Source organism: Delphinapterus leucas, chromosome 5 (genome assembly GCF_059928025.1).
Source record: "Delphinapterus leucas isolate spDelLeu-1000000601 "Yukka" chromosome 5, BTC_Dleu_Yukka2, whole genome shotgun sequence".
Classification (NCBI taxonomy): domain Eukaryota; kingdom Metazoa; phylum Chordata; class Mammalia; order Artiodactyla; family Monodontidae; genus Delphinapterus; species Delphinapterus leucas.
Genome location: NC_143133.1, coordinates 83,827,689 through 83,851,534, shown reverse-complemented (window position 1 = coordinate 83,851,534; position 23,846 = coordinate 83,827,689). Strand labels below are relative to the sequence as shown.

The window sequence follows — 23,846 nt, the reverse complement described above, 5'->3', positions numbered from 1 at the left end:
GCTAGCTATTTTGAAATGGATAATTAGAGCTGGGTACTAAAATGTTTATGTTCAGTCACCTAAAATTATTGGGCACAATATTTATTTATACTTCTGTCAATATTGCTTTATATTTTGACTAGCTTTTGATGACAAATTGTTATCCAAGGATTTCTTGTAATATATATATATTTTTTTCCATTTTGGATAACAAAGCCATTCTGTAGGGTTTACATCAGAATTCAGTTTTAATTAAGCCACAAGACTGACATGGGATAATGAGTGAAGTTGCTAGCAGAAATTTGGGTCACTTCTCATGTCACAATAAGGGATAATGGGATAATGACTGAAGTTGCTAGCATAAATTTGGGTCACTTCTCATGTCACAATAAGGGCTACTGGGCCACACAGTTGTTTGTGCTGTTTTGGAAGTGCCATCACCTTAAAATACAGACTGTGAAATTGTGCAAGTTTCTTTCTGTTTTAGTGCATGTTCAGATCTAATCATCATTTTATCCTACGCTGAAGGCTGGAAAGCTAGTTATTATATAGGTTGTTTTGCAGTTTGGTATATTTCAGTCACACATTAGGGGTAATTAGGGACTGGGGTAAGGATTCATGCCAAATGAAGAATCAACTTTGCATACATTTCCCATTTCTATTTTGATGTGCTTTTTGACATTTAAGGACAAAGTATATTTTACAAACTTATACCCTGTTTTGCCCCAGTTAGCATGCTTATTAAAGCATAATGAATAATAAAATAAAAAAATAAGAGTTACCCTTTTGCTTTCTGAGATCTTGTAACTTACTGTTGGAAATTTGATACTAAATTTTGATTTCTCCAGGAAAAACTAGTATCTGCTCTGTTTAGATTAATAGATCTGAGGATTTCCATTTTATATAGAGTACTACTAGATCATTATGGGAGATGCTGGCTTCTGTAACATGTTATTCAAAATTCATTGATTTAGTAAAACTCCTTGATATGTAGAAATTAAGAGTTTCAAAGGAGGGAACCTTTGGATTCAGTAAGTCTGATATTGGGGCAAGTGTGATATAGGAGCAAGAGAAAGAGCTTTGGAGTTAGATAGACTTGGATTTAGATTCTGGTTTTGTGCTTATCAGCTCCATGACCTTAGACCACTGCCTGTTTAGCTTTTCTCAACCTCAATTTCCTTATCTGTAATGTGGGGAAAATAACATACCACAGGATCATTGTTAGGATTAAGTGATATAATGTGTATTAACTACAGATACACATAATTTTATTAGTCTTAATCGCTGATATTACAAATATGAGAATAGAGGACCTCAAAATAAAATCACTCCCACAAGCTCACACAGTAGCAAACCAGAAGCATAGGACTGATGAATATTCTCTGTGCAGTGAACTATTCTCAAAGTGAATTGTGAATGTGCACATTTATTTCAAATGTTGAGGATTTGCACTGTTTTGCAAGGAAGAGCTTCATATACTATCTACGTACATTGTAGAGTGGTGAACAGGAATTGAGTGAGCATATTCTGTAATATGACAATTTTCAAGCCCATTATGTCATCTAATTTTGACTTTTCTTTTTAGAATAAAAACAATATGTAAAACTAGACAAGTTTGGTTACCACACCTGACAAGGTAGCCATGAAAACCATGTTTTTGCTCTTTTCATGCAGTGTGTCCTGTGAGGAGCAGACTGCTCATTAGTCATAATTTCGCTCAGTAGATTTCAGAGTTACCTTTGCCTAAACACTCTGTATAGACTAACCAGTGGATACGAATTCTCAATCCCTCTTTGCCACCTCCATGAGTTTACAATTTTAGAGTATATTAACAATTCAAAATCTTTAGCATACATTTCTGATTGATTTTTGCTTCCTTCAGAGTTGTATGCTTCATAGTATGACTACGCTACTGCTTACTTTTCAAAGAGCAGTGGCTAAAACTTCTTTGTTTATGATGATGAAAAATATTTTGTAACAAAATGGAAAAAAAGAGACAAAAAGAACAAAATGAGCATAGGTGAATGTATTTTGAAACAAACAATTAAAGGCAGTGGTTATTGCTCATAGTCAACAATGAGAGTAATAAGATTGAAAGAGACAACAAAAATCATCTATCTTTGATATCACTTATCACTTCAAAGATAACGAATATGATGGTGTAAGTAACTCAATTTGAAATGTCATTGGAATTCTTTAAGTCAAATATCTTTAAATGGGAAGTATCGAGACATGATAGAAGAAGAACAGACTTCTGGCATAAGAGAGACTAAAGTCTGCCTTCAAGTTCTGCCACTTAGCAGTTGTATTTGTTAGGATGTCTTCCTCTGCAAATAGCAAATCACTTCCCACTAGATTAAGCAACAAATCTGATTATTTCCCATATAACAGGAAGTCCTAAGAGAGGCAAGTTTCAAATTTAGGTGGATTAGCAACTCTGTGATACAATTTTGAATCAGATACTTCTCATCCCTTCACTCTGCCAACCCTAATCTATAAGCTTTGCTCTCCTGCTGATTCTCCTTGTTTGCTCAAGATGGCTGCATCAGTTCCAGGAAATATGCTCATACCCAGCAACTTTCAAGGCATCCAGGAGTTTCCTTTTCTACTGTTTTCTTCATAAAAACTCCTTTCCTTTGCAGATCACCTTCACAGCTCATTGGACAGAACTGAAACAATAGTTAAGACCACATAATTGGAACTGAGATAAGTTCAGCATTGCTAAATTGTGGAAGAAGGAGGGAAAAGCCTGAATGAAACTGGAGAAGAAAATAGAGACCAATTTTTCTGGAAGAACTTATATTAAAAACAAGACACAACTACAAGGTTTGAAGTAGGGAGGTGACGTGACCACATTGTTGGCTTAGAAAGGTCTTTCTGGATGCAGTGTGTTGTAGACATTTTCAGGGATCATGCCTCTCTACTGAGAAACCAGTTAGGAGATTTTTCAAGTTAAAAATTATGGCACAGATTTGACTGGACTGGTTCTGCTGTGGAATGAAACAGAGAAGGCAGTTCAGAGAGTTATATACAGAATAGAGTTAGAACTGGTGGGATTTGGTTACTGATTCAATGTAGGGGGTAAATGTGAAGGAAGACAAAGGTGATTCACAGACTTCTGGATGGAACAACTGGTTCTATGACATTGCATTCACTGAGATAGGGAACATAGGAGGAGGCTTTTTTTGTACAAGGAAGATACTTTGTTCACTTTGCTACAGGTTGAATTTGAAATGACTGCAAGTCATGAATGTGTTAGTAAATAGCAGACAGTTTTATAAGTTGATTGGAATTTCAAGAGAGAGAGATGGACAAAATATATGGATTTGGGGGGTTATTAATATTTACATTACAACTGAAGACTTGGAAGTTCATGAGCTCCTCTACAGAGGTTCTTTCATAAGGGGTATTTGCTAATATCACCTCTAAAACCAGTCAACTAAGAAACAAAAGTTAAATATCCTAGCCATTCCCCATCCTAAATAGTCTGATTCAGTATGAATGGACTGGTGCTAAGACATTTGTTCTTTCCAAAGATTCTTTTTTCTTATTCCCATTTTAAGTCCTAGTCAAGAATCATTGGTATAGAGTGATAAGTGAAGACAGTCTACAAAAATAGAGTATTGATCAAAGCCAAGGTTTGAAGGGTTGGTAGAGGAAGAGTAGCTTATAATGGAAACACATAGCCAGAGAGGTTAAAGAAAACCACAGAAATGCATTGTCACTGAAGATGAAAGATGAGAGAGAGTGTCCATGGGGGTCATGATCATATGCTACCAAAACGTAAGGAAAATTAGGAACTCAGAGCTACATGATTATCACAATTTTTATAACCAATCTTTTAGATTGGTGAGATTTTCCACAGGCAGTGTTTGACAGCCATGGTTCATGTACAAATAAAGTAGATTCATTCATGATTAGGGTTTACTTCTTGGCCTTTGGATGCCCTGGGGAGATAGGTTGCTGTAATCAAGGTATTTGATGATGTCTAGGCTCTTAAGTGCGGGACTTGGTTATGGGAAAAACCATAAGCAAGGCTTGTGGTCTGTCATGAAGGCTTCAGGTATTGCCTCATGTTCTTTTCCTTCCTTGATTTCCCTGCTGGGGCTCTGAATGATACTGCAAACTGTCAGTGTTGTGTTGATCCTCTAGGTTTGCTGGGATCGTTAAATTAAAGAATATATATAAATTGCCTGGTAGATTACCTGACACATAGTAAACACTGAATAAGTTTCTTTCCTAATATTCTTCCTTTTTTTTTCTAAAAAAAGGTTGTACAGTTATGTTTCTCAGAATTACAAAAGAAATGAATACTCCCTCATTCATTTTCGAAATACAGTTGGTTATAGATTCTTGCTTTCAAGCAAAGACGACAGAAATCTATGTAACACCCCTAAACCTAAAACATAATTCTTACCAAATTTACAAATTTAGTTTTCCAATGGGAAACACATGTCTTCTTTCTCTGCACTCCTGTTGCCAACTGTTCTTTGTTCCCTGAAGCAGTTGTCTCATTATAAAATTTAGCCCAGAAGCAAGAAATCACATCTGTGCTGAATGAGACTATGGAGAGAGGCTGGACAGCTGTATATCTGGGGTTTAGTCCCACAGATTAGTTAAACGTGTGCTGTAATTGAATCCAGTAGCTTTTCTGGTATTGTTAAATGGAAATCAATAAGCAAGCAAACATCAAAACTCGACTGTGTTCAATGGGACTTTGGTTCAATGCCTTTAGAGAGAGAGAATGCCATCTTATCTGCTACTAATCCAAAGTATTCTCTCTTCACACTGTGATGGAGGTCTGACTACCATTATAATTGTGTTGGTGTGTTAATGTGAAGATCATGGGAAAAACAGAAACAATGTAAAATTACAAATATGCCTTTTGGGTCTCCTTTACCTTCATGTCATCAAGGATCACACATTCTTTCAAGGCATTACCCACTGATGGTGGTGGAACCATGCGCCTTCAGCTGTCTTTTGACTCTTCAAAGTCTCAAAACACATTCATACCAATGCATCATTTTCCTGGAAAATCCAATAACATTTTTTTGCCTAATATTAGCAAGATGTTATGGAGGAAGCAATGGAGTCAGAGGGATACACAGAGGGATATAACTTTGAAAGTTAAAGAGCATATTTGAATAATTAACTCCAATTACTCTTTAATTTTTAGAATGTTTGAAGTTGAAGGCTTACGAAACTTTTTGTGCATATTCCATTTTACTCATTCTGCCCTCCCTTTGTCCTTCTTGAATCCCAGCAAAAAGAATGAGTTAGCAACTCTCTGGCTTTTCTGAAAGTAAAATTTTTAAAAGCTTTTCTCTGTTCAAGAAAGCATTAAATTTATTAGTATGTAGTAATAAAATTAAGACAAGATTAGTTTGAAATAGTTTCTATTATAATTGTTATTTGGTTAGGCAGTTAACTGATTTTTACTTATTAAAAAGTTCCTGTATTTGTGAGTCATTGTTTTTCCTATGTTAACTTTAGGAATTTGCAATAGACTAAATACTCATTGACCTCTACAGAGTGATTTCTCCTGGAGAATCAGTCTTCTAAATTAATGATTAGATTACCAACCAATATGCCCATCATCATTGTAATTATAGAGTGGCTGAGGGAAAATGACCTTGAAGGCTGTCTCTCAGTTTAATGGTATGGCTTTATTTTAAAATATAAATAATAGAATAAAAACATTTTCCATAAAATTTCTGATATCTAATTAATGTCTTTCAGAGTAACTGTGGTATCAAACATTTCCTCTAATTATATTCATTAGTGGCTTCTCCCGGACAAGTTTTAATTAAGTTGTACAATGAAGATCAATACTCATTGTGTATTCATTGCAATTTACAACAAGCATATATACTGTTCAGAACAATTTAATTACTGTAATTGTAGCACAGAAGATACTTAGTGACTGTGCTGCATTACTGCCAAACCGCCTTTTAATAAATTCAGTAATGAAATTAGAAAAGGAAATTCTGAAAATTCACATTTATATATATGCTATGTCTAAACTGGTTTTTATGTTAGTAGCTTAAGTAATGGGGGGAATGGAAGCATTGATAATATCAGGGGCATAAAGCTTTTTCATGCATGCCATAATGAATGTTGAGAAATTATTAGAGCATGAATGACTACACTTATAATAATAGTTACTTTGGTTACTAAAAATAATGTATAGGCGTTGGGTATTCAGAATACTCTGTTTTCTCTAAATAAGATGTCAAGTTTTGTTACTTTCATTTCCTTAAATAGGAGTAGTATTTTCATTCATAAGGAATGCTTCCAAATGTGTTAACTTCTATTAATGATGATCACGCTGCTGATGCATTGTTCAAGGAATTGTGGAAGTAGAGATTTTCTGGAAGCATCATAGGTGTATACCAGGGTTTCTGAGATTTGGCACTGGTGAAATTTGAGCCACATAATTCTTTCCTGTGGGGTGGAAGAAGTTTTGCTATTCACTGAAGGATGTTTAGTCAGTTGCATGCCTGGCTTCTTCCCATGAGATGCCAGTAGCAGATACTCCCCTACTTCCCAGTTTTGACGATCAAAAATGTCTCCAGACATTATCAGATGCCCATGTTGAGAACTACTGGTGTGTGTTGATTCAGCCACACTCTCCTGATCTGTCTACTGACCAAATGATTCATTCATAAGACAAACAGCTATTCAGCTGTTCTGAATGCAGGCTAGGTTCATAGGCATGAGTCAAACATAGTGTTCTTTTAGGGGAACAATAAAATTCTATGTATTCCATGTTTTGGATATAAGAATTGGGTGTTAATAAAATATTCAGTAATACTACCTTACCCACACTTAGGAAAAGGAGAATCAGAGATCGTTTCCTGGGGAAAACAGTTTCTGAAATATGTTTTGAAGTACAAATGAAGACTTAGCAGTTCACAAAGGGAGAAGGGTATTTGAGATAGCTAAAGCAGCATGTGCAAGACTTGGAGGTATAAGAAAGCCCTCTTACTCTTATCTGTACCTATCTGTATATCTAATTTTATGTAGATATAATTTTAGATAGTTATTTTTCCTGAGGCATCAAATCCCAATTTACTCTGCATTACATGAACAAAATTATAAAGTAGTAATCTGCAGGTAATTACCTAAAACACCTAATTTTTCTCTTTTTTTCCTCAATTTCCAATTCAGTAATGGTATATGTAAATATCTGCTTTGTACTGTGAATGTTATGAAACCATCTTCTAGGAGGAAAGCAATTTTAGGCAGTATGGAAAAGTGACATGCATGTATTTCCTATAAAACTCCTAATCTGTTTACCTGAAGAAAACCTTTTGACAAGATCATCAAAAGAAAGATGATACACATTCCTATTGTAGTTATTTCCATGTGTTCAGTAATGTATTCCAGTATGGGAAACTCCCAATAAATTGTAAAAATAGTGAAGCTAGTATTTTCATTTACTTTCACACTTACACATTTTCTAAGCCAAGAAGAGTAAAAATAGTAATTTTAATTAAAGTTAATTCAAATGAGGGCAATTAAATTTTAGAAAGACATCTGGAATTCTGTTGATAATAATGAATATTTAAAGATGCACATATTATTAAGAAGTCTACAAGGAATGCTGTGTTTCTCATGGCAGGCTAGTTATGAATTCCTAGAATTCCTATGCACATCACTTTGCCACCACAGGATTAAGTTCAATTTGACTGCCATCGTAGCAGAAGACCTTTAGTTTGCTCATTTGCTCTACTTTATCTAGTCCACACAGATATGCCGCTGCTCAATATCAAAGGTGAGTAAAATGAATCATAAAGATGAATAAACAGAAGGATTTATGTTCTGCACTTCCCTGATATTTAGTCATGTCTAGACACAGACCTAGTGCCCCAGAAAAACTAAAATGAGGACAAGGACATTTAAGTTTAATGTAGCCTTATTCCCATAGAAACCAGAAGAGCCAACAGTAGCGTAAAAAGAAAAGAGTACGGATCTACCTGAAAAATTAAATTTAGTGGACTGACTCGAGGATTTGCAAGGTTAGTGGGTAGTGAAATAGTTTTGGTCTGTTTGTTTTTGGTTTTTGCTGTTTTAAAACAATAGTTTTTGAGTTAGGTCAGTTTCCTTTAAAAAATAATAATTCCACATATTTATTGTTTTATTCCCTAAAGCCAACACGCTGTATGTAGGCTAAAGTTGATACAAACATTCTGTAGGCATACATTTTTATAGTTAAAGAGCTCAGAACTTAATGAGGAAAATAGACAAGTTTAAGGGTAGGTTACAGTACTGAGTATATATCTGTGTTTTCTAAGATTTTAAAGTTTTTGATTTATTTTCATATTAATAGTTTTAATACAGACTGTTACCTTAGTGTGTAAGATATGTATGTTTGCATATATGATACGAAATAAAATGATGGATAATAAGGGTAAAATGCACATAATTTCCATAGCATGCCAAAAATTTCTATTTCAGTTGTGATCCTGATTTCCTTGATCAAAATAATTTCAGAGTACGGTCTCTTGTAGAAGTTTTACACATTTCTCAGCCTATCTAATGTTAAACCATTAGTACCCTAGGCTTACACTTGCAGATCCAACCATCTTTTTAGAATTGCGGGCATTTCAAGATACTGACTCTTGAATGTAGTTTGAGAAAGCTTCAGTACCTCTGACGAGGGTTAACCCAGTCGTTTCCCTTTTGGGTCCAAATACCATCATCATTCAAAGTGGTTCAGCGGCACAGCACACCAGGTAGATCATTTGGTTTAGGCATAATATATTTGAAAGATAATGGTCTATGATCTAGGTCTAAAGCATTTTGACTACATAGCACCTTTTTTTTTTAACATCTTTATTGGAGTATAATTGCTTTACAATGGTGTGTTAGTTTCTGCTTTATAACAGAATGAATCAGCTCTATGTATACATATATCCCCATATCCCCTCCCTCTTGCATCTCCCTCCCACCCTCCCTATCCCACCCCTCTAGGTGGACACAAAACACTGAGCTGATCTCCCTGTGCTATGCAGCTGCTTCCCACTAGCTATTGATTTTACGTTTGGTAGCGTATATATGTCCATGTCACTCTCTCACTTCGTTCCAGCTTACCTTCCCCCTCCCCGTGTCCTCAAGTCCATTCTCTACATCTGCGTCTTTATTCCCGTCCTGCCCCTAGGTTCTTCATAACCATTTTTTTTTGATTCCATATATATGTGTTAGCATTGAGTATTTGTTTTTCTCTTTCTGACTTACTTCACTCTGTATAACAGACTCTAGGTCCATCCACCTCACTACAAATAACTCAATTTTGTTTCTTTTTATGTCTGAGTAATATTCCATTGTATATATGTGCCACATCTTCTTTATCCATTCATCTGTTGATGGACACTTAGGTTGCTTCCATGTCCTGGCTATTGTAAATAGAGCTGCAATGAACATTGTGGTACATGACCCTTTTGAATTATGGTTTTCTCAGGGTTTATGCCCAGTAGTGGGATTGCTGGGTCATATGATAGTTCTATTTTTCATTTTTTAAGGAACCTCCATACTGTTCACCATAGTGACTATATCGATTTACACTCCCACCAAGAATGCAATAGGGTTCCCTTTTCTCCACACCCTCTCCAGCATTTATAATTTGTAGATATTTTTGATGATGGCCATGTGATAGGTGTTAGCTCTTCTCTAAATGTTTGATAGAATTCGCCTGTGAAGCCATCTGGTCCTGGGCTTTTTTCGTTGGAAGATTTCTAATCACAGTTTCAATTTCAGTGCTTGTGATTGGTCTCTTCATATTTACTATTTCTTCCTGGTTCAGTCTCAGAAGGTTGTGCTTTTCTAAGAATTTGTCCATTTCTTCCAGGTTTTCCACTTTATTGGCATATAGTTGCTTATAGTAATGTCTCATGATCCTTTGTATTTCTGCAGTGTCAGTTGTTACTTCTTTTTCATTTCTAATTCTGTTGATTTGAGTCTTCTCCTTTTTTTTCTGGGTGAGTCTGGCTAATGGTTTATCAATTTTGTTTATCTTCTCAAAGAACCAGCTTTTAGTTTTATTGATCTTTGCTATTGTTTCCTCCATTCTTTTTCATTTTTTTCTGATCTATTCTTTATGATTTCTTTCCTTCTGCTAATTTTGGTTTTTTTTTTCTTCTTCTTCTTTCTCTAATTTCTTTAGGTATAAGGTTAGGTTGTTTATTTGAGATTTTTCTTGTTTCTTGAGGTAGGATTGTATTGCTGTAAACTTCCCTCTTACAACTGCTTTTTTGGGCCATTTTGTTTTCATTGTCATTTGTTTCTAGGTATGTTTTGAGTTCCTCTTTGATTCCTTGAGTGATCTTTTGGTTACTTAGTAGCGTATTGTTTAGCCTCCATGTGTTTGTATTTTTACACATTTTTTCCTGTAATTGGTATCTAGTCTCATAGCATTGTGGTCGGAAAAGATACTTGATATGATTTTAATTTTCTTAAATTTACTAAGGCTTGATTTGTGACCCAAGATATGATCTATCCTGGAGGATGTTCCATGAGCACTTGAGAAGAAAGTGTATTCTTTTGTTTTTGGATGGAATGTCCTATAAATATCAACTAAGTCCATCTTGTTTAATGTATCATTTAAATATTGTGTTTCCTTATTTATTTTCATTTTGGTTGATCTGTCCATTGGTGAAACTGTGGTGTTGAAGTCCCCTACTATGACTGTGTCACTGTCGATTTCCCCTTTTATGGCTGTTAGCATTTGCCTTATGTATTGAGGTGCTCTTATGTTGGGTGCATAAATATTTACAATTGTTATATTTTCTTCTTAGATTGATCCCTTGATCATTATATAGTGCCCTTCTTTGTCTCTTGTAATTGTGTTTATTTTAAAGTCTATTTTGCCTGTTATGAGAATTGCTACTCCAGCTTTCTTTTGATTTCCATTTGCCTGGAATACTTTTTTTATCCCCCCACTTTCAGTCTGTTTGTGTCCCTAGGTCTGAAGTGGGTCTCATGTAGACAGCATATATACAGGTCGTGTTTTTGTATCCATTCAGCCAGTCTGTGTCTTTTGGTTGGAGCATTTAATCCATTTACATTTAAGGTAATTATTGATATATATGTTCCTATTACCATTTTCTTAATTGTTTTGTGTTTGTTATTGTAGGTCTTTTCCTTGTCTTGTGTTTCCTGCGTAGAGAAGTTCCTTTAGTATTTGCTGTAAAGCTGGTTTGGTGGTGCTGAATTCTCTTAACTTTTGCTTGTCTGTAAAATTTTTAACTTCTCCGGCAAATCTGAAAGAGATCCTTGCTGGATAGAGTAATCTTGATTGTAGGTTTTTCCCTTTCATCACTTTAAATGTGTCCTGCCACTCCCTTCTGGCTTGCAGAGTTTCTTCTGAAAGATAAGTTGTTAACCTTATGGGGATTCCCTTATATGTTATTTCTTGCTTTTCCCTTGTTGCTTTTAATATTTCTTCTTTGTATGTAATTTTTGATAGTTTGATTAATATGTGTCTTGGTATGTTTCTCCTTGGATTTCTCCTGTATGGGACTCTCTGCACTTCCTGGACTTGACTGACTATTTCCTTTCCCCTATCAGGGACGTTTTCTCTTCAAATAATCTCTTCAAATATTTCTCTAATATAATCTTTTCAAATATTTTTCAGTCCCTTTCTCTTTCTCTTCTTCCTCTGGGACCATTTTAATTCAAATGTTGGTGCATTTAATATTGTCGCTGAGTTCTCTGAGACTGTCCTCAATTATTTTCATTCTTTTTTCTTTATTCTGCCCTCTGGTAGTTATTTCCATTATTTTATTTTCTTGGTCACTTATCTGTTGTTCTGCTTCAGTTATTCTGCCATTGATTCTTTCTAGAGAATTTTTAGTTTCATTTATTGTGTTGTTTATCATTATTTGTTTGGTCTTTAGTTCTTCTAGGTCCTTGTTAAACATTTCTTATATTTTCTCCATTCTATGTCCAAGATTTTGGATCATCTTTACTATCATTACTCTGAATTCTTTTTCAGGTAGACTGCCTATTTCCTCTTCATTTGTTTGGTCTGGTGGGTTTTTACCTTGCTCCTTCATCTGCTGCATATTTCTCTGTCTTATTTTGCTTAACTTACTGTGTTTGGGGTCTCCTTTTTGCAGGCTCCAGGTTTTTGTTGCAGGTTGTTGTTTTTTTTGTCTGCCCCCATTGGGTAATGTTGGTTCAGTGGGTTGTGTAGGCTTCCTGGTGGAGGGGACTGGTGCCTGTGTTCTGGTGGATGAGGCTGGATTTTGTCTTTCTGGTGGGCAGGACCACGTCCAGTGGTGTGTTTGGGGGTTTCTGTGAACTTAGTGTGATTTTAGGCAGCCTCTCTGCCTAGCACACTTTTAAACTACTTTAATTTCAGAGGGACAGTAGGTGAACCTGTTGAAATATAAACTCCCTGAGTGTCTATGTATCTGTGTGTGAGTATGTGCAAGTTTGTGAGTGTGCGAATGTTGGTGCATGGGCATGTGCATACTCTTCCATTGCTTCCTTTTGCAATGATGATGTTCGGACTTCCATCTTGGGAGTTACTAATATGTTAGGATACCCAGCCCTAATTGAGTTCTGCCTTTCAAAATGTAGCTAACAGTTTTGTAAAAAACACATTTTGGACTATAGTTATATATAAATAGAAAGTATCTTTGGGAACGCAATGAGCACTTAGCTATTGCAACAACCTTCAGAGCTGCTGCATTTCCTAGGCTTGGTTAAGAGTGTATAGATTTATTTCTTAATTAAATTTGCAATTTGGATTATGGATTTTGGTTAATATCACAAAAAATCTTACAAACTTGGGAATAGTTTATTGTTGTTTAATGTAAATTATTTGTTCATTGCCTTTATAACAGCTTTCCAGAAGAAAATAGAGTATATTTAGCACCAACTTTACAGCTGCAGCTTAATCCCAAGAACCAGCATCTTTAAAAAATAGACATGGTCCTCATGGTTTTCTGTGGACCTTTCCTTTTTTTCTTTTTCTTATTAATTCTTTTCCTTTATTCCTGTTTGACCAAAAAAAAAGCACTTAGGGTAATAACTTGTTTATATACTTTTGCTGTTATTTTTCTCCAAATAATTATTCAAAATCACTTATTCTCTTGCATCTTAATAATGTTTTCTTCAAATTATAACTCTTGTATTCATCATAATGAATGTTCAATTTACTTTCAGTTATGGATGTAATATGTGCTTTTAATAACACTATGAAAATAGTGATATATTTTTGTATATTTGACTCAGTTTTGTTTTCTTTCTCTTTTAGTGAATTTGTTGGATTCACGGACTGTCATGGGGGACTTGGGATGGATTGCTTTTCCAAAAAATGGGGTAAGCCTTTATAAAATTTTCCCTACAACTTAAACTACTTGAATAGACATCATCTTAAATATCATATAGTTGTAAATTCTCTGGACATATTTGATGTTAAGAAAAGAGGGGTGTGTGTGAAGGGGAGTGAGGAGACTTCAAATTAGGTTTGACTGGGAAAAGCAAGCAAATTGGGAAGAGATTTTTATGACTGAAAAACAAATATATTATTTTCCTCTCTGAATATTTCTCTGTAAAGAAATGTGAAGTTTCTTCAGCATTCAGGAGAGTTTCAGATTGAAGCAACCAACACATTTTTAGAATTGGTTTATCTTTAAAAAAAGAAAAAAGAAGAAGAGCTAAGAAAAAAGCAAAGATTTGCTGCTAATTTGCCCTTATCTTGTTTATATTGAATAGGAAATAAAAGTTCATGTGTCAATGACAGTGTTCAATCAAACACTGGAACCAACTTATTATGTGTTTAATTTACTACATTAGGGAATTAAAATATTATAAGAAATTCCTTTAAATTCCATTGAAATTAAAAATGTCTCAGATTATCAGATTATTCATCATTCAAAGGTTTTCTTTTAATTCTTGAATTTTTCTCTATTGAGAACTTTCAGAAAAGATGCTCCATTGGAAGATTTTTATAATCAACCATTGTTTTTTTATTACTAAATTATTTTATGGTGTACATTAAAAATAACTTCTTTGGGATGAAAATTAGGTAAGCCATTTTTTAACAATATGCCTATTAATATATTTATAGTACTAAGAATCTTAATACATAGATTATATAAAAAGTATTCCATTATCTCGTACTTAATTAAAAACACATCCATATTATCAGATGGAAAATGAAAACATAAGTAAAATATTGTGACATAAAATCATTGTATTACATAGAAAACATTAACTGTATTGCATGACTATTATATTGAAAACAATCTAGACTTTGATAGAATATTTTTATTATATAATGACTTTAATATTTAAATATTTTTTTAATTTTCAAGCTAAAACTACCCAACATCATTATTGAACCAACTCTGCTCAATAGTCTATAATAACCTAAATGGGAAAAGAATTTTAAAAAGAATAGTTACATGTATATGTATAATTGAATCACTTTGCTGTACACCTGAAACTAACACAACATTGTTAATCAACTATACTCCAATATAAAATAAAAATAAAAAATAAAATAAAACACACATGGATTTTTATAATAAAAAATAAAATATATAAAAAAGAAAAGTAAAAATAAATCACCTTGTGACAAAAACAAATAATATTTTCAATCCTCCATTTAAAGGAAAAGTATTGTTAAACAATTTGAATGCTTAAAACTTTATTATACAGTGTATATATGCAATTAATTAGAAGATTATGCACACTAGTAATACTTCATATGACTTTGAAGGTTAATTTCAATTTAATTAAGTAATTTAATATTATACCAAATCTGGTTATAACAACCCAAATAACAAAAACTTAAATTTTTTTTTTAATTGATGAGTATAACAGATGTTTTAATTGGTCCTTTACTTAGAACATTCTTTCTGTGGAAATAAGACAAGTAGTATTAATTGTTCTAATGCATAATAATTTATATGTTAATATCCTCATCTCAGTGTGCTTTCTCTTTTTTCATTAAGTTGGTATTTCTTTTTGGTTGTAAATATTATGGTTACATTTAGAGGTATAATATAAATAAAGTAATACAAGTAGATTGTTAAGATATTAAAACATGAAGATAAGTCAAATGAAAAACAAATTGTCTTACTCAGATATAGCCAGTGCCAACATGAAGGTATATATATTCTCTTAATCTGTCTTTTATCTTTCTTATGCTCTTCCTTTCTCCATTCTTTCTTTATCCTTCCCCTCAGTCACCACCTCTGAGTTACTGTCTTTCTTTCATCTTTCACCACCCCTATACAGGAAGATGGCTGGCTAACATCCATCTATGAGAACCTGTAAATATATTTTGTACTCTGCATTTTTTCACATATCAAAAATGACTTATTTCATAAATATCTTAAATTGCCCTTCCTGAGAAGATGGCTGACATATTGGGTTGAAATTAATTTTTTAAAAGTGAGAAAATATGTCATATTCTCTTTGAATCTCTCTGAGTTTAGTTTTGTGTTCCTCCTTTTTCCATTCAGAAGTTATTCAGACAAGGTTTGACAGAGTGTAACTTTGAGGGTAAATCTGAAGTTGTAGTTGTTCTTGTAACTAGACATTTTTAGGGAAATTACTCAATTCTGTATGTGATTTCTGCGTAAAGCACAATTGACTCCTTTATAAAAACATAATCTTTTTATCAAAAATGGGCTATTTCCAGTCATTCTAACAACTTCCTCCTTTCTTTTACTTTCTATATAATTGTTAGTATAGTGTTAATTTTGTTCAGATTTTTAAATGAGTATTTTTTCAAAACTCTTGTAATTTTTTGAGTGATGTTTCTTTTGACATAGCTAATGCCTGATGTTAATACTGAAGAAAAAGAAGTTAAACTAGAGAAACTTAGTGAATGTGCACTTATCCGAGTATGAGGAATGCATGTGGAATTCAGGTGTTATATTGATGTTATGTCACCCAAATGCAAAATGAAGAAAGTATATATATACTTTTTATATATTGTTATTAGGCTGAGTCATTTAGGATTAGATAAGAAATCTAACTCTAAGTGAAATGTAGATCATTGGTGTGATATCAGCAAAAATTTTAGAATAAGGGCATCTGAAAATTTTCTCTTCCATGAAAGCCATGAGAAAAGTGGAAAATATTATAAGAATCAACTTTTCAGAACTCTGGAAATTAACCAAAATCTTGGAGCAATCCAGGGAATATTTAGTCAAGAAAAAGGACTAAATCTTGTTAGAACAACAAGTTTGTGGCATTTCAAGGTGCCCTGTGTCCTTTTCTGCCACTCTAGCTCTTTAGTGTAACCTTGGACAAAACCAAAAATCTGTTGTCAGGGTGAAAAACAGCAGTCTGGCAGGCACTAGGGTGGGCAGAGTCAGGTAGGAGACTCTTTAAAGACTTGATCTCAGAGGATTGTCATATATAACCTGATAACTCCATGAAAGAATGCTCTTGTAAGGCTGTCTTGACTTGTCTGACTTAGAGCCCCCCCAGTCTGAAAGCCTTTACTGTATTAAGTAAAGAAGAATATTCTTTTTTTCAGAACATTTCCTGAACCTCAGGCCTTAAGAATGAATGTTTTATTATTTTATTTCTTAGACCGATAAAAATAGTACCCTAAATCTAGGCCTAAGAATTGGGCAAGTAACTTAGGAGAAACCCTATTCATCCCTTGTAGTCAGGCACACATTCCATACACCTCTTAGAAACAATCATTGCACCTGTCATACTTTTTCTTTGCTTTTAAGCTTTTAGATGTCTTATGGCAATCTCATATTTACCACTGTACAGTGTTTCTAAAACTAGGCTCAGTTCCTGGCGTATAATAGAACTTCAATAAATATTTATTAGAAGGATAACTGTTTGTTAATTTATGAAATGGGACATACATTACTGAGATGTAGTTTTGCATGAAGATTAAATAAGTGGGACTGAGGGTAGAAATGGGCACAGTGTTGGCACCCAGTAAACATCCTTTCTTTGATCTTCTGCTGCATTTCTGTTCTCTTCATATTAAAAGATCCATCAGTCAATCATGTTTTTGTGTTTCTTTGTTAGTTTTTTGACTATATCTGTATGAATTCATTGTTAGCATTTAAAGATTGGGAGATTTCATATAAAGTCTGAATTTCCAGCTTCTCTGTTTAGTTGGAAGTTTCAGAAAGCCAGAGCTAGCAGCTTTCTATGACCTCAACAGCCCAAAGCTGAGTAAAGGCTGCAATTGGAAGAGAGTAAACAAATTCTCCTATTTGACTCAATTTCTACCTGCTGCTCTTCGGTCATTTAAGTTGCTGGTCTGCAATGTTGGCATTATCATAGAGTCATTTTTTAATACTGCACAAGCATCGGTTTTTTCTTCTGTTTTAGGAGGGACTTTAAAAAACTTCTCTTGTGTTACATGCTGAGACTGTTTCTTCCTAGTTTTTGTTTGAGTACTTCACCTCAGTTACGGCACATCATTTGAATTTGGGCTTCAGCATGTGCTTTGTAGCTACAATGTATGAGGTAGACAGTGGGTGTATGTGTGAGTGTCTTCTGCCTCATGGTAATAACTTGAAGCCTCCTTCCTTTTTTTTTTTTCTGTACATATCTATGAGTACTATGTTACAGCAAAGTTTGCTTTCATGCAAATTTGCTGCATTTGTTCATTCAACAGGTATATATTGGACACTTAGTTTGTGGCTTGAACTCTTCTAAGAGTGTGCCTTACTTAGTTTGTGCCTAGTTTTGGTAGTTAGTTATAGTAGTGAAGAAGAGTCAGTGCCTACTATAACCAGGGTTACGGTAGTGAAGATAGTAAGTGAAGAAAACAAGCAAAAGTCCCTGATACCCTGGAGCTTGGGGCAGTGTTGTTATTTTGAGAATGAGTTACCAGAGTGTTAGAGCAATGTGATAAATGAAATGCATTCTATTATTTTCTTTCTATACTTGTATGAAAGTGTCAGAGAGGTGACAGTATTCTCTCAAGGTCATTAAAGTAGCTTGTGACATAACTGGGAGCAACACGTGTATTGCATTTGGCACATGTGCTGTCATATCATTGTTTCTCATTGTCTTGCCATGAAAAAAAATACTCTTTCATTTAGTACATAAATTCATTTAGTACTGACAATGACAATGTAAAAAGAGATATTTAGTATTTTTTTGTAGATGAAGAAAATGAGTCTCAGTAAGGGTAAGTGATTTTCCCAAGGTTATGCAGTTGGTAAGAGACTGAGGCCATTTTAAACCCAGGTCTTCCAGGATACTGATTATTTTAAACCAGAGGTGAACTCCTACAAATAGTTAGGTCTCCAGAGACATAGGTTCTGGATGGTTCTCAGACTTCTAGTTCATGTAAGAGAGGAATTCATGCTGAAGAGAAAATTCACCTCAAAGAAAGTTTTAAATGAGGTGGAGTGGGTCACGTGCTATTAATTGCTAGATCATAATACATTTTTGGAAAAATGTATAGCACATAGGTGCTCAAATATATAAGTTGCATTGTTATATTGTGTATATAACAAATATATATATAATTAAATGATTATATAAAAGGTAGATAGATAATGAAAAGGATGAATTAACTTGACTCCCAGCTATATCTGTAATTCACTCTATTATTTTTGGGACCTGTGTGAATCTCTGCTTTCCTGTCTGTTAAGCAAGGATGGGTGGCTATTATATCATCTATCTTGCAGTGTTGTTTTAGGATAAAATAAGATAATGTATTTGAATGCACCACATCATCACTCAACCACTAAAGAAGTAGAAAAGATGATGGTTGGTTAAAAAGCTACTTTTGTATTGCTGTTTTCAAACACAACCAGAAAGCAACAGTTTTGTAGTTAAAAGCAACAATCACTCAACTATCTCTTTGGCATTTGACTGTTCAAATGAAGTAAGTAAACTCTTAAAGAGTTTTAATGCCTCAACTCCCAAATGTGGGACTCAGTACTCTAATTTCACTTTGAATAAAATTAAGGGGAAGGTTTGTCAATTTTTTTTTTTTTTCTCCCAGAACTGGTCTTTAATTGTAGACAGAAATAAAAACAAGCAAAACACAGACTGACTTCTGGCTTAATTGATGTAAAATGTGCATAGTTACCCTCAATTCTAAATTTCACTGCCTATTTGAGTAAATATTTTTTTCCTCCAGAGCACCTTTTGTTCGTATTTTACACTGAGGTTCTCAAACTTTTTCAGCCTCAACCCATTAGGACATAATTCTAACAGTAATTGTAATTCGTAATTGTGAATAAGGAATAATAAAGAGGCGTTGAGAATTAATTTATTTCATGATTGACTCTATTGTCTTTTTTTATATTTACATAAGATTTTGTCTTAAAATACTTGTTACTTTTTTAACCATTGCCTTATTTTTAAAAATTAATATACTTAATTTTTTTAGAGAAGTTTTGGGTTTGCATAAAAGTGAGCAGAAGGTATGCAGAGTTCTTATACACAACTTCAATATTCCTCCTTACCCTTTTTTCACTATTAGCATGTTGCATTAGTGTGGTACATTTGTTACAATAGACCAGGCAATGTTGATACATTATTATTAGGTAAATTCCAGGTTTATATTAAAGTTCACTCTTTCTCTTGTACATTCTCTGGGTTTTAACAAATACATAATAACATGTGTTTACCATTGCAGTATCATACAGAACATTCCCTGTCCTATCTGTACACACCCTGAAGATGTACTTTGCTTCCTTCTCATTACAGTAGCATTATTTCATTCACCTTCTGGAACATTTAATGTTGATTAATTTATATAGTCTAATCATTCATGTTAATAGCATTGTTTCATGGAAATTTTGAGCAAGGGTTTTCAAAACATTCTTATAAGAATAAAATGAATGGCTATCGTGTTTATTTAGAGCAGATTATGCTCTTAACGTCTTAGAAATTTCACTATTGCTCTTTTTCCATATGTTGTTGTTACAAAAGATCACAAGATAGACCTGCCTTCTTTGCTTTGGCAGAAAGCCTTTTCCCCACTGAGTCCTTTGTACTTCCTGTTCACACAGTGGGCAAGCCACCACATTCCCCTGGCTGTCACCTCTGAATCGTATTGCAAATTCTGCTTTTATTTTTTGCTCTCTTTTCCTATTCCATTCAAAGAAGATAAACATTATTTTTGCAGTCTTTTCTTATGCTGATCTTAGGGGGTATTAGGATCATTCAAAATAACTTATTCATTTGAGAGAGATTTCAGAATATTGACTTAAATCATATTTGTACTAAAATGGAGACAGAGTAACCTGCTCTCTGCCTAGGGGAGAAAGAGCAAGCAATAGTCCTACATAAAGTCACTTCAAAACAGGAGTTTATGGCTTTTCTTGTTTTAGTGTCAGTTTGTTCTATTTTCTGATTTCTTCGAGACAGAGAACCTGTGTTTACTTTTGAAGTTGAAAATAACTCAAGTTTAGATCACTCAGAATGGACTGTGAATCCATCATTAGCGTTTTATGTGGATTCTCTTGAATCAAGAGAAACTTAAACTGGATTATCTATTCTGATACTCAGATTTTGGTAAAAGTGTATGTGAGGGTTTTGTGTGTGATTCCTCCTCCCCAAACTTAAAGGCAAAGAATGAGGAGAAATATTTGAACACTGCTAATCTCATGTATTATGGTTATGATCACGGTGTTTTGCCAGAACCTTGTTTTGGCTTTGCTTTCTACCAAAGGAGAGGAAAGATAATGACAAGCACTGAGGCCCACACTGAGCATGGAGAGGCTAATAAAGATTAAAGTTATGCTGAAGGGGAAAAAAGAGCACGTTAGTGGATATAGAAAAGCTCTTTATTTGGACAGTGATAGAAGAGAATTCTAAAGGGAATGGATATTATACTATATAATGCAAATGCCAGTATAATGAAGAACAATCCTATTCCAAAGTAGCTTTGTATCCATTATTTTTTAGAAAAACAGAAAGCACACCCAACCCGTAAGGTAATTAATATAAATAATTTAAGGTAAATAATATAAATAATTTAAGGAATTCAAGACAGTCACTTAGCATACACTGAAGTTTAGATGAAGCACAGTTTCACATTTAGATTTCCCACATAGAAACTAAGCAATTATGAAGAAAGTTTTTTAAAATGTGCAGTTCTGCTTTGCCATGAGACAAATGTTGTATTTTGCCTTTGCTATATATTGAAAGTATTAGCAACAGTCACAGTGTATTCATTCAAGGTAGGATTGAGACATGCATACACTATTTGTTTACTAGGTGTCACTCTGTTTATATATTTAAAGTCACTATAAAACAGTGCCTATATTTTCTTCTTTACAGTCTCTCAAAACACTCCTGCATTATAGGGAAACTCACAAACATAAACTGGAAAATGACCTCTATTCATGATATCCTCTTGTTAATCCTTCTTCTTACCCTAACTGCAATAGGCTAGCTAAAGACCTCATCCTTCAAACTGCAGTTTAAGTCTTAATTTCCTCAGGAAAGTATGGTTCAAAGATTAACTGTTCTTCCATTAGCAGATTATGCTGTGAAATCCTTTTTCTCTCCATCCCAACCCCTATCTATTTTTTCTCCAGATCACAGTGTGTACAGCTATGTTATCCATACTCATCACCTAGACTAGCTTTCTATCCAAACACTTAATTCTCCTGATCCGCTCCTTTTAGATGACATTCTCTCTTGGTCTGTATAAGAAGCCAGGAGCATACATGTGAGCAGAGTTTCAGGTTATTTCTAAAGGGTTATATATGTTACTGTCACCTTACCTGTGATGTCAGACACCTGTGCACCCACTTACTTCAAACAGCCATTTCCCAATATTATTCCCACCTGTTTCATATTGGGTACTCATGTTTTCCTTTCCCCCATTACGTATATGGAGATTTCTGGGTCTCTATCTAGAGGTTCTCTGTGAAATGATTTACTCCATGTAAAATCTGGACCTAAAATCCTCCTTCTTCTGAAAAAAAAATTCTCTGCTCTCATTGATATTTACTCCAGTTTCCATATGTGACTATAATGATTTTTTTTTTTGCTTTCATCTTCCCATTCATTAATGAAGATGTTAAATAAAACAGCTTTGCGGAGGTCCCCAGGGGCCAAACACCAGGTATTTTCCTAGTGGTTTGATTGCTGTTTATCATGATTTTTTTTAACCATTTTTCAGCTGTTTTCAATTCATATGACTGCTCCCATGCAAGTCAATTTGAATTAATTTTGCAAGCAAAATGCTTTATGGTTCTGAGTAGATAATCTCCCTCTCCCACAGAGAAAATATATACTGTAATCATCCAGCATTCCTGTTGATTATTTCCATTAAAGGCAGCACAGGGAGAGAGAATGCTCAAGACTCCTCTGGCGTTTGAAGTTTTTTGAGGCTTTTGCTATTCATTGCCTTGTTCTCTCTCCCTCTCTCTCTCACTCTTTTATTTTTCTTTTATGCCACTCACTGTTTGCACTAATGCAGAAAATGATGGTCCATACTGCTCAGCCTGGAATCTCTGTCCTCTGGAGCCTGGGGCTGGTATCTTTGTGATCTTATATACCAACACGCTTCCCCCCAAATGAACTGACTTCTCTCTTTGTAACTCCCCAAAAGATTCATATAAATTTCTACCTCTAATGTTTTGCACGGATTGCTTGAAATACTCCACCTTCCACCCTCCATATAACCCATCTTAATACTAATCATTTTTTCCATTACCGCCTGGAAGGGTGACCACTTCCTAGGCTGAATCAAAATCCAGCACTTCCTGTGTATTGAACACACTAAAAATTAGATATTTATAGTGTTACCAGTGTTTGTGTATGACTACTGTAAGCTTCTCCAGTGTAAAGACCTTTATGTTGTTATCTCTAGCACGTTGCTCTATGCCTCAAATATAAATTCACACTAATCGCATCTGCCACTGATTGATACATAACTAGGCATCTGAATCTGTCGGAAGTGGTGGTTGTTTAGATGCAAAAGGCTATACATTTTTGGCTAAAATAGAATAGTAAAAAGATACACCAAAGTTTGGATTTAGGGGTTCTTATTTATTTGGTGTCATGTAAGCTTGAACCAAGAATACTTTATTTTTATTATACAATTAAGTTTACCAAAAGACTATTATGTGCCAAATAGTGAGATTACATTGATATACAGGACTCACTTCCTCTCCTCAGGTAATCAGATAAGTTTGAATAATGTCTCCTAGAGTTGTGAAACATACAGTCTGCACAAACATATACACAACTCTGGGCCCCGCTCTCTATTGAGTTCAATCCAAATTACTAATTTGTATACATATTTGCCTCCATAAAGACATTATGGTTAACATGGAGACTTTGAGGGCTCCCCTGGTGGCACAGTGGTTGAGAGTCCGCCTGCCGATATAGAGGACATGGGTTTGTGCCCCGGTCCGGGAAGATCCCACATGCCGCGGAGCGGCTGGGCCCATGAGCCATGGCCACTGAGCCTGCACGTCCGGAGCCTGTGCTCCTCAACGGGAGAAGCCACAACAGTGAGAGGCCCATGTACCGCAAAAAAAACACACACACACACACAAAAAAAAAAACATGGAGACTTTGAAATCAGCTAATCTAGATTCAGAATCTAACTCCACACCTTACTACCTAATGTGTAACAAGTTAATCACTCTGTGTCTCCATTTCCTCATTTATAAATTATGTATAATACTACCTACTGCACAATGTTCTTATGCCTATTAGAATGAGGTAATGATGCAATGTTTAGCACGATGCCTGTTTAACTCACAGAACCCAATATCAATTGAGTTCTTGAAAAAAATGAAACCAAGGGATTGGACAACCTTTCATGATCTGATGTTCACCTCTCTCTGGTTCCTACCTTTGACTAGTCATTTCTTTGTTATTTTCTCAGCAAACCAGATTTCTTTGCTTCAGTTTCACATGGCTTTCACTCAGTT

General features: G+C 34.5%; 1 protein-coding gene across 1 annotated transcript in view; it reads left to right on the top strand.

Moving 5' to 3' along the window:
* EPHA5 (EPH receptor A5) overlaps positions 1–23,846 on the top strand; it is a 332,484-nt gene that overhangs the window by 15,971 nt on the left and 292,667 nt on the right. Inside the window, exon 2 of the mRNA XM_022561692.3 lies at positions 13,244–13,308. Coding sequence (XP_022417400.1) covers positions 13,244–13,308 — 65 coding nt within the window. The remainder of the gene's footprint in view (positions 1–13,243; positions 13,309–23,846) is intronic.